The sequence below is a fragment of the Falco naumanni genome, chromosome 5 (genome assembly GCF_017639655.2).
Source record: "Falco naumanni isolate bFalNau1 chromosome 5, bFalNau1.pat, whole genome shotgun sequence".
Classification (NCBI taxonomy): domain Eukaryota; kingdom Metazoa; phylum Chordata; class Aves; order Falconiformes; family Falconidae; genus Falco; species Falco naumanni.
In genome coordinates, this window is record NC_054058.1 from 69,475,200 (window position 1) to 69,487,332 (window position 12,133).

General features: G+C 45.6%; 1 protein-coding gene across 6 annotated transcripts in view; it reads right to left on the minus strand.

Annotated features, from left to right (window-relative positions):
• BEND7 (BEN domain containing 7) overlaps positions 1-7,977 on the minus strand; it is a 49,158-nt gene extending 41,181 nt beyond the window's left edge. For 2 of the 6 annotated variants that reach the window (XR_005828013.1, XM_040595126.1), the window contains exons 1-2: positions 7,546-7,977; positions 3,527-3,610 (exon numbers count right to left, since the gene is read on the minus strand). Coding sequence is in view for 5 of the 6 variants with exons in the window: in XM_040595126.1 (XP_040451060.1) it covers positions 3,527-3,610; positions 7,546-7,606 (145 nt within the window). In the remaining variant the exon portion in view is untranslated. Of the gene's footprint in view, positions 1-3,526; positions 3,611-5,034; positions 5,164-7,545 lie in introns of those variants that run through there. The other 4 variants (XM_040595124.1, XM_040595120.1, XM_040595121.1 and 1 more) reach the window with 4 other exon arrangements.
• Positions 7,978-12,133: the final 4,156 nt, after the last annotated feature.

Sequence of the window (12,133 nt, forward strand, 5' to 3'; positions counted from 1 at the left end):
GACTTGGGATATAATTCCATTAAAAAGTAACAAGTAACTTTACAGACTTATGTTAACTTTTTCTCTGTGAATAAATTGCAAAGGATATTATTTCTAGGATGGAATAAATTCTTGAAATTAGCGAGTAACTTATGCATTGCTCCCCTGCTCCACGAACACATTATTTATTTTTACCATGGCATAGCAAAGCTATTAATCTGCTGCCTTCCATTTCAACAATGCAAAATGCTGTAAAATGCACAGACACCTGCATTACAGTACATTTCAGTTCCACTTTATATCAGTCATAAACATCTCTGTTTTGGACATCTCTTCAAAACAAATGCTCCAAGCACACTGTGCGTAGCATTCGATTTTATGAAACTATAAAAGTTCTTCACTGTTAATTACACAGACAAATGTCTCATCACACATTTGATTACCAGGATAATATAATTAGTTTTCTACATTAACCTTTCAAACATAGAGCCTGAATTTCAAGTTGAAAGCATTGTAAAAACACTCAGTCTGGAGGTACATTATATTTCTGCTTTTTTGTGATGATAATAAAATATTAAGACTGAAAAAAACCAATGTGGTGTATGCAAAAGATATTCTTGTTTATAGACAGGCTAGGTTTAACCAACATCGTCCACAAGACATGGGTGTACAGCCTTCTCATGGGCTTGTATTTCTGAGTCTGGGGTAAGCAGCCCTGTGACTGAAGGTTTATGCTGATAATTGGCAAAAGTGGAAGATGGGTCTGTCTTAAATCTTGTCCATATCTGAGGTATAAGCACTCTACTCTGGGCTGCCTCCTCCTTTTCAGCTAGAGCAGTCTCTCCTGGTATCAGGTAACTAAGCCCTTCCCCTTCAAAACAAAAGAGAAGCCAGTTCTCATCTGCAAAATAAAGTAGGAAGATTCCTCTCCGCCCCCCAGTTTTGTAAAGGCTGTGTTTAGTATGTCCTTCATCTAGAAGAATGTGACTTCTTGTTTACCATCTCAGAACAAAGGATGGGAGGAGAGGACAAGCCACCACATCTCCCACTCCAGCAAACTTCCCAAGCTTATCAAGCTCCATTCCAAAAGCAGTTGGACTTTACACCATTACAACCATCAGAGCTCACGTCCAGTACAACATTCCTCTAATTGCGCTGAAGCTTCCTCCAATTTTCAGCCTACATTTAGACAAAGTCATATTTTTCCCATCTGGGCCAGTGCAAAAAAGGCCATCTAGGTTCAACAGGTCTTTCCTGATGTTTGGTCCTTAATTTATTTGCATGTTAAACAAACTGGGTTCTTCCAATTTACTCATTTACCCTAGAAGCTCCCCTCTTCTTGACAGTGCATCTCTTCAATTTGATTTCCTCGTTCTGCACTGTGCAACCAAAACATATGCACATCCCATTCACAACAAAGCTTTGCTCGTTTCGTTTATATACTGGCATTAACATTTCACCTTTTCTAAAGGCAATAGTTTAATGATGCACCTTAGCAGCTATTCACATACTAAAGGCTGCATCACACTGAGGTTTCAACAGCTGACCCCATGGGTCAGCTGAATTGGAGAACAAACCTAAATTGGAGAATAAACTTAAGTCTAAACCAACAAGTTGGAGTGAACATCCTTCTTGGATGAATTCTGGCATAAAATCAAATGAAATGGCAATTATACACTGAAATTCCTTCACAGTGGACAGGACTCCAAGCTGGGGAAAGTGTTGTGATCCCACCAGCCCTGAAGCACAATGGAATATTCCTCTATGCAATGTGATTATTTTTTTTAAAAGGAAACCTGGAATGTCAAACACCACTCATCCCAGATCCCTGCCAAAAGATGGGAACCCAGATTTCAAGTGCTTCCAGTTGAGTTCAGTCCCTGCTACTGCTTTCTCTACATTTCAGATCAGCGCCTTTGTCACTAGGAATCTGGATAAAAGCGGACACCAAAATAACCTACTGAAGATAAAGTGGAGAAGGTTATATGAGCTCCGAGTAACTTACTGAATTGAACCCAAACCCCCAAAGAAAAAAAAAAAAAAAAAAAGTCATCCAAACATCTTGCACAGTCATACGTCATTCAGCCTTGTCAAAACCAGCACTCCTTGAGGAGATCTGGAAGTTGGACAGTCAGCAAGGAAATGGCATCTTTTTCTTTTCATAGCAACTAAAGGTGGGCTCCCAGGACTGCAGCTCTATGCTTCAGTACCTGGTAAGGAACATCCTTGGTAGGACTCACACTCTAAATTCTGACCAGCTCTTGAAATAGGTGAACTCTAGGCACTTAAATGCCAGAGCACATTCAGTCACAATGAAAAGCTGGGCATACTCACGAAAAAAAAACAACCCAAAACAAATCTGAAGACAACACAGCCAAACTGAAATCAAAATCAATTGGCCTGACTCATGGCAGAGACGTCAAAGTACAGACTTCCTGCTTAGAAGCATCCTGGCTAAAAGCAGCTAGATGCCTAACTCCTGCCAAAGCTTTATCATGATTTAGGGTTGGAAGAGAAAGCATTCTATGTAAACCTCTGGTGGAGCTCACTCCTTCAGGTTTATCAGACTTCACCACAAGTGCTTCCAGAACACGAAATCCAAACACAAAGCACCGCAGCCACCTTTAGTTCTCCCCAGAAATGGGTGCAGGGAAGAAATATTTGCTCAAAAGCCTAACAGCAAGAAGCTGAGAAGGGAACTGAATGCAGCTCTCACCCCTGTGTAAATATTCCAACCATCAAAAGATTCCACACCGCCCCAGACATTCTCCTGTTCCCTCTCATTTGCTGCTGACCTCTAGAAGAGGCTGTGGCACTACGAACTAAGGAAACAAAAGGCATTTTGCATGCAGGTTGACTTCAGGTGCTGATTCACACACTCGGGACTGATGCTGAGCTGGGGAGTTACATGGGTCAAAAGGCACACAGACCAGAAAGCTAAAGTTCGCTGATAACCAGTCCTATCATGCTGTAGTATATATCATGCTGCAGACTCTATATTACTTCTGTTTTCTTTACACATTTTTAACTGTTGATTTAATTTAATTTTGCCATGGCAGGATTAGCAGGCAAGCTACAGAGGTGAAAGGGCATTACATTAAGACAGCACATTAATCCTCTATCCCACCCAAGGCAGAAGCAAAACCAAACAAATAGCAGCTTCCTGGAAATTGAATTTCTGTTATCCAGATGTCAAAGATGTAATACCCCAATTACACAAACTATTGCCAGTGAAGCATGCCAGCGAATATGCAATGTAAATGGGGTGAGCACAGAGCTGCAAAACTGCAGAGTCAGCATCTGGCTCTCTGAGTGAGTGATAATTAGCACTGTGTGTAGACACTAATAAACATTTATGTCTGAAATTACAACTTTTAGCAGTGTTAATAAAGGATATATTGGCAATTCGTAGAATAAAAGGGTCTTGAAAAGAACGTCATATTAAACAATGGCAGGCGCTTCCTGTGCTTGCATAGAGGTTTTTTTCCTCCCTAATTGCAAATGGCCACGCTATGTTGCTCGGAAATTAATCAACACAAGCACATACCTAAAAAAACTGGTTGTGTTTCTTTGGTCTCCCCATTAACATCATTGCTGTAGTCAGAGATCTTATATATCTCATGATGGTAATCTGGAATGAAAAACGATAAAAAAAATTAGAACTCAAGTGATCTGGAAAAAATGAACACTGAACACATTGCTACAGTTTTACTACATAATTTATCAATATATCTGCAGTTTATTTCATGTACATCAAATTAACCACAGAAAATGTGCTCTGTATCAGCACCTCCTAAAAAAACTTTGCTCACACTGGAGAGACTCAGCTCAAATATTTCACAGATTTTAGGGAATAGCTATGCCTGCCCTAAATTACTGTGTTCATTTTCACAGCAAATTATCCCACCAGATGCCAATTATCTGGCTTCTTGCTTTACAGATGGAAAGCAGATTTATAATGAAAAATTTACCTTCCCAGAGACCAAGGGAAACTTTCAAACTTCACCTCAATCAAGAAAATCAGCAACATGCACTAGGGCTGCACTGTTCAGCTACACAGATTCATGTTGGTGCCACTGGCCTCTGAATTCTGAGGCAAGGAGGATCAGGGACACCTTAGGATATTCACCTATAGAAACTAATGTCTCTGATGACCCTAAGAATAAGCATTAGTATCTGCTATTCAGAAATGTTACAGCATTAAAAAAAACAAACCCACAAACCGAACCCAAACAACACAACAAATACAAGATTTACTGCTGAATTTCTATTTCAAATAACAGTATTTTGCAGTGAAGGTCTCTACTGTAATCTCAGGCAGGTGTTCAGTAAAACCAGAGCTTTGTTTACATGTGTGTACAGAGGGAATAGTAAGTCCGAGAAAAAAACATGTCTAACGGCAGCTCTCCTGAATGCTATTTCTAACTCTACTACTGGCACACACTTTGTCCATCGGCAAATCGCTCAAGACTGAACAATATATTCAGTGTCTTGAAACAGCTGCCTTCCCATCCAACGCCTTTAACGCCCTCCTAGTTCCCAACGCTCTCAGCTGCTCCATCCATAAACTGGTTATGTTTACCTGCCTCACAAAAAGCAAGGTAGAGATTAAATCATGGAAGAGCACTTTGGGGGGATTCACTTAAAAGGCACAATGGAAACAGGAGGGCAGCATAAGCAGCCCCTCCTCCCGCCAGCAGCACACCTGCACCTCTGACAAAACAGCTACGGGATTGGAAAGGTCTCCTGGAAATGAAACTTTTTGTTATGTGCTGTTTATTTGTACAGTACGACTGTCTCGAGGGCACAAGAGGAGGAACAACCCAATAAGTAAACTAGAATTGAGCCTAAGGCAGCGACACAAAAGAAAGAGAAAGGCCCAGAAAGAAAATGAGGGGGAAAAGACACAACAGGGAGTTGGAGAGGTCAGCGACAAGGTGCCACACAAAGGGTTCCTCTGCCTACCGAGCACGCCCAGCGAGTGAAACGGGTAAAGGTGAAGTCTGAGATACAACATCCAGGAAGTAAAAGCTCCTTTCATAAAGCTAAACCTACGGGATTTATGCTGACTGCCTTCCATGGTCATCGGCTGTCCTGCTGAGGAGGGAGAGTGATGGAGTGGCTCGGTGGGCAGCTGGTGCCCAGCCAGCGTCAACCCACCACACTCTGCATTTTCATCCTCTCAAGGGCATTCAAGATCTGCTGGGAGTAAGTATACGTGTGAAGTAGGAATTAAATGACTTGCAGACTCTCGGTCCTTAGATATATAGATTACACATGCTTTCTTCTCTAGCACTCCCCTCCATACATCCAGCTGGTCACAATATTCTTCTGCTCTACAGCTGCTGCCTTAAAGTCACCACATTTCACTCTGCATTTTAGTGAAGGAATGGATTTCCTCTCGATCTGGTCATGATTGATCATCTCGATAAGGTGCTCTGAAGGGGTTTTTTGGACAGATTAAGCACTGTATGGGTGCACATTGTTAACAGATGGTGCGTTACCAATGAATTGACACAGCATACCCTTTTCTCTTTGGTTTTCTTCCTCTACCTCAGATGTCACAGTCCAGGCGCTGCAAAATCCGTATCAATTTCACAACAGTAAACACTAAACTGTGACATTACGGAATGACTCCTGCAAGAGGCAAAGGCCAATTACAAGAGACAACTATTTATACATAATTATCTTTCTAATCAAGTCTGATAGGAAAAAAAAAAAAAAGAAAGAGTATGCAAGTGCAGACTCACATGCAAAATGTGATTTTTATCTCCTCCATTCTCCAAAGTACAAAGACAGAATTTTCTCTCTAGGATGTGATTTTAGTGTAGCTTTCTGTTTGACTTTTACATCCAAAAAGAGACCCCAGGTAAAATAAGAATTACTAATAATGTACCATAACTGAATTTACCTATTAAAACAAGGTTACATAGATAGCCTAATACATTGGGGCATATCTAAACCTCTAACAAGCGTCAACCGAGAACTGACAAAATTGTCATCTATTTCTGATAGTGCACATATTCATTTTACAGCTCCATCAGGACAGAAATAAAACCATGCCTTCAATTTCAGTTTTGCTTTTCCATGTTTCACTTTCACACACACACCCAGGCTCCAGCCCAGACCTGCACTAACTCTGCCTCCGAGTCAGGAGCATGTTTGATATCAAACCCCCACAAACCAAACCTGTGGTCCGTAGAAGTTAAATCCTTGATAGGTTTGCTAATGCATACAGACCTCCAATGTGTTTCAGACAAGCCTGATGAGTCGCTGCCCCTCTAGTTTTTAACAGGGAGTATGTGCGATGCTCTAGACCCCCCTACAACAGTACAGCAGGCATTATTTACTATTCCTACCAAGTGAGTTTATTTCCATCTTTAAATTTCTTTGCATCAAATGCGATTTTGCTGAGTGCCTGCGAAGACATGGCTCTTCAGACAGCAAGTCTTGACACTCATGCGTGCGTGTGTGTCCCCTTCACCAAGTGTGACATGACACCCAAGCAGTCACCTGCCTTGAACTTGGTATGCAGGACACACACAGCGTTTCATGGAGATATTTCTGTCTAATACTTGGAAACACAAAAGGAGAAAAAATCTCAAGTCAAATCCGTTAGGGCAAAAAGATCTCTTTGGCCAGAGAAGGGTTAAATCCCCAACCAAAATAAATCCCTAGGGCTGGCTGGGAAGTCCACCTGTTAAAATGCCTACCAGTGGCATTTTTTTTTTTCGTTTTTTAATTTAAAAAAAAAAACAACCACCAAGACTGAAACACAGAGCTGTGCTTCTTCTTCCCTGAAATGAATCCAAGTATTTCCCCCCGCGATCCCTTTTAAAATACCCTCTTTTCCAACAGCAAACACACCCCGAGCAAACAAGTTACACGCCAGAGGCTCTCCCCTGCCCACGAACAATTAATTAGCTGCGTGGATTTTTAATAAAGCAACCTCTATTCGGCTAGCCTTTGAAATACGCGGATGTACACAGTCAAGGGGAGGGGAAAGAAAAAAAACCACCACCCAAACCAAATAAACCCACAGGAGTTGAATACTAAGAAGGTCCGTTGCTGCCCAAGTGTCATTATTTTTTACTCGCTTCCCGATTTTACCTTATCCCCCCACCCCCAAACAGGATTTACCACGAAACACGATCCAACTTTATTTTCTGCAAGACCTGCCGGGGGGGGGGGGGGGGGGGGGGGGCTGAACAACAAGCCCAAACCCACGTCCACCTTCCTGGGGCGGATCGGGGGGCGGCGGGGCGCCTTCGTTTTGCAACAGCACGTAACACACATGCAAGAAAATAAATTTAAAAAAAAAAAAACAAAACACAAAAAAACACAAGGGGGGGTGTAAAGAAAAAAAAAATAAATAAAAGGCGTGCGATGGTTTCGGGGAGTTCCAACAGAGGATTGCGGAGTTAAATAACCGCTCCAGGGAGGGAGAAGCGCCGGGGGCAGCGGCGGCCACCGCGTTTCGTAACGCCCGCTCCCCCCGGTGCAAAAGTCGGGGCTGCCCCCGGGCAGGGAACAAAGCCCGGGCCGCCCCCCCCGCCCCCGCCTTACCTTCGTTGATCAGTTTAAAGCTTTGGGATTTCCTGCTTCTCTTCCTCTGGGTGAACTCCATGGTGCGGGCAGGGAGGAGCGGGGCCGGGCGGCGGTAGGACCGAGGTGCGCCTCGTTGAACCAGCAAAACACGCGGGGGCTGGGAGACGGCGGCTCCGGCGGCGAATAAAGGGATCCGGGACAAGTTGGCTCCAGCCTCCCCCCCTCACCGCCCGCCTCAAACTTTGAGGGAAAGCGGGGTGCGGCGGGGGGAGCCCCGCGGAGGCGATGCCGGGCAGCGCCGCCGCCGCCTTCCCCCCCGCCGGCTGCGCGGCCGCGGCCCGGCGGCGAAGGGCGGCCCGCAATGGCTCGCCGCCGGCTCCGGGACCCCGGTGCCACCTGCTGGGGGAAGGCGGCCCCGCGGCTGTTCCGCCAGCCCCGGCCGTAAGCCGCCACCCCGAGGCCGGCCCGTCGCCACACGACACGCCGGGGAAGGCGGCCGGCGCCGCCGGGCCCCGCCGCGGGGGCGGCGGAGAGGGGGGCTGGTGGGAGAGGGGCTGAGAGGGCAGCGCCATTTTGTGTGTGTGTGCCCCCCCGCCTCCCGCCGCGCCCCCCCCCCGCCGGTCCCCGGCCCCCCTCTCCCCTCACGGGCACGGGCGTGCTCCCCCTGCCGTGCCCCGCCGCCGCCGCAGCTTCCCCTGCCCGCCCCCGGGCCGGCGCCGCGGCTCCCCGGCGGACAGGGGCTGCCCGGCCGGCCGTCAGGGAGCGGGCGGCGGCTTCTCGGCGCGGCCTTGCGCCGCCGCCGGGCGCTCGGGGCCGCTGCGCTGCCCGCGGGCCCCGTCGGCGGCCGTGGGGCCACTGAGGGCGGAGGGGTCTCGTCGCGTTCAGCGGGACCGGGCGGCGTTCCAAGGCCGAGAGCCGGCGGGGATGGGGCAGAACTTGACGCTGGTGGGGCCGCGGCCGTGCGGAAAGTAGCGAGACCCAGAGACGGGCTCGGCTTGGCGCTGCCAGGCGCTCGTCGCCGTGTCTAGCAGCGGGTCTCGCAGCGCGGAGCCAGGCCCGGGGCGCCGCCGAGGGCCGCCGGGCAGCGCTGCGGGGCAGGAGCCCGCCGGTCGCCGGGGCCGGGTGCGGTGCCGCCAGCCGCCGGGCAGCAGGTCACTCCAGCCGGGCAGAGGGCCCAGGCACACTGACAGCGGTGCCGGGATTGGATTCACCACTTGACGCCTTCAGCCAGGCTTCCAGTGCGGTTAGTTGTGCTGGGTTCGCTCCTGGCGTGGTGGGTTTTTTACAGCCAAGAGTGCTTTCGCCTGTTGCCTGTAGAGGAAGGACCCAGGCTGTTATGATGTGACTACCGCTGACTGAAAACACACCTGCCCATCATCATCCTGTGCCTCCCGTGCAGCCAGGCTGTGTTATGACAAGGAGAAGAGTGTGTGAGACTCGCGTACGCCTACTCGCACAGATGCGGATGCCGATCTTCCCTCGATCTCGTCAGAGCCACCAGGAGGATCCCGCTGGCTCCAGTCACACAGACTGGCCCTATTGCTCGGAATAATGACACCAAATTAACAAGAGGAAAGCAAACAGGATATTCACAACAGTGGTTTCCATCCTAACTGTGCACAGGCGCAGGCAGGCTTGGAATTCTGTGCGAGGTGCCGTCCAGATGCCACACAGAGAGTGCACCTGGTTCTGAAAGGCAAAATCGGGAAATAGGCTTAATAGGGAAGCAATATCAGAAAACATGCCTAATGGTAAAATTTATTAGACTCTGGAAAATTAAATTAATGAGGGAGGTTATGGAAGCCTCACAGATTGGGTAAGGGTGTAATTTTCTATTAAATTGCTAAGTGGAAAATCCCAGAGGCAATCAATATGCTACTTTCGGAATTTTCCTAAACTTCGCTGTAAGACTTCGTGAAAGGAAACTGGGCTAATGTACTATTTAAAATCCTGCATTATATATTTTTGGGAGGATGCTGAAGCAGCAAAGGTAGATGGATGTCATACGCTGTTTGCTAAATTGTGTGGGTCCAATTAATCTGGTACAGTGCAGTGAAGTCGGGTCTGAAGTGCAGCAGGAGTGTGCCTATATTTTGTGTGGAGAAAGAGATTTTTCTCCCACCCTGCCCAAAGACTGCTGATTCCTCTCTGCTAACTTTATTGATGAGACTTAGAGCATTGCTGAAACTGTTGTGTTTGACTCTCGTCCTTCCTGGGACAATAGGAGAATTTTTATAAAGCATAAGGCCTTCATTTACTGTTCGACTCACGTGATAGGCTTTACCCTGCATTTGCCAAAGGAATGTGCCACAAAAATAAAAAGGTCTCTTCTGTTTTCCTCTGTTAGCTCCATTTTGTGAAGCATTTTGGGGCATAATTTATGAAAAAGTGATGGCAGTGTTTTATCAGCGACTGTCTTTCTCCTCTTAGTCCTTTCTTCTCTGTGTTGGATTTTTTTGCTTAAAGGGACACCCATGATTTGAAATGACATTTCAGTCTGCACACTGGACACTGCAGTTTCAAGTAACATTTTAAGAGAGTTAGCACATCCCCCTTTCCATTAGTATTTATCATTTTGCTTTCTGTGAATTAGAGAGATTCATTCTTTTCTACATGCAGAATAAGCCTCATCCTGCAAGCAAACCTAATTATGGTTACTCAGATAAGTACATCTTGTGATTTTCATTTCTAGTATTAGGAAGTATTATCCAGTTTGGATACCTAGGCCTCAATCCTGTCATCTCATCTGCATAAAAGTGAATTAGAAACTAGGACAAGGTGACTTTAGGTCAAAGTCTTCTAGTTATCCACACAACACGTAGGAGGATCCAGTAGCTGAAACCAAGCTTTCTGTCCTGTCCTGTCCTGCCCTGCTAACGTTTATCAGCCGTGACTTAGGAAAAGCTGCCTCAAGAACTCAGAGGCTCCTGTGTACAGTAAGCTGGGAGCCTGCCATGGGGTGGGTATCCTACAACTGGACTGGGAGCATGTGCTCATTTGTCACCAGCCACCACTGCGTTATTTTAGCTGGAGAAACCCAGGGATCAAAGTTGTCTTTATCTCACTAGAATGGCTGCCTTGTGTCACCCTAGATAGTCACCGGCTGCATCACTGTGGCAGACAAGTGACTGAGGATAAAGTGCGCTGGCTCCGAGGGGCAGTCAGCTTTTAATTTTATCTTTTATTTCAGTTAATCTCTCAGTATTGGATTGGTATTATTACACATTAAGAACCCATAGTTCCTTTTTTTCTGGTGATAATACAGCAAATTCGGAGCATTTTGTATATATTCATGGTCACAAAGTATTTCCTCAGTCAAACCATTAATTGAGTAATGTGTTTTTCAAAATGCCATTAAATTAGCTGACTAAATAAGAGTTTATCTTGCAACATATCCCAAGTCAGTATGATTATCACTATTTCCTAGTTACCACTTCATTATGCTGCAAGTTACTTTCAAAATATCACCTCCCCATTCTAACTGGCATTAATTCTCCCAACAATTTTCTGGTGTGTAAAATGCTTTTTTTCTTTTTTTTTCTTTTTTTTCTCTTTTTTTTCTTTTTTTCTTTTTTTTCTTTTCGTTTCAGATGCTAGATCATGAGCTAACCAATTAAATATAATGAATCTAGTAATACTTCAGCATTAACAGCAGCAGTGCTCTTCAAACCAGGATGTCCCAGACTTTTTCTTCGCTTCCCGGCTCACAGATCTGTCCAGTTAATTACAATATTTTTTTCATTATTCAGAAAGTAGGATGGTGTAGGACAAAGGCGACTGAAGAATCCTAGAGCTGAGGAGAATTATATGGTTGTACTAAGAGCTCCTTCAACTTTTCAGTTGGAAAAATTATACTTGGAAAATTCTCACAAACTCAGGTGTTTTGATCTGAAGCTTTAAGTCTAATGTCAAGGAATCCACGTGAGGCCGGGTGAAGTGGGAGGAGACTGCCGACTGTCGTATTAAATGGCACCGTGATTACTACTCATCTTGGAGCCTGAAGAAGTTCAGTGCAGTATTTGGAAGCGGGAGAAGGGTGAAGAGGTAAATTAGAGATCAAGAGCTGCAGAGGTGACAGGTTAATAGGTTAGTTATTTTGGTTAGTTATGTGTAGTAAATGTCATTGAGGATTTTAGAAACTGTGGTAGCGTTTTTTCCTTGGAGGTTTTCGGTGATGTTTTTGTGATCATACAAAATACTTTTTCTCAGCTCCCAACCTGGCGACAACAGGTCACCCTGATGCTGCACTGTGTTACTATAAACCTTCCCTTTCAGGAGGCTTTCATGTTGGCACATCCAAGGACTGGGTCATTACAGAGGCAGGTTTCTGGATGTCCTGAAGAAGTCTGAAGCTAGGAGTGCAGTTTAACTTGTTTATGACCACCTCCCTTAAGTTTTTTTCTGTACCATTTCAGTTATGGTACTTGACATCTTATTATGTCTCTATCCTTACTCTATTTTTCCTTTGGGACACTGTTTTGAAATGGTTTCTTGTCCATTCTGCTGCTTCCTCTTATAAATTTAAAAGAAAAAAACTACAGGATGGACGAATGTTTTCAGGTTTGCCAGCTCAGGGAGACCAAAACATTCCAGAACTGTTTCAACA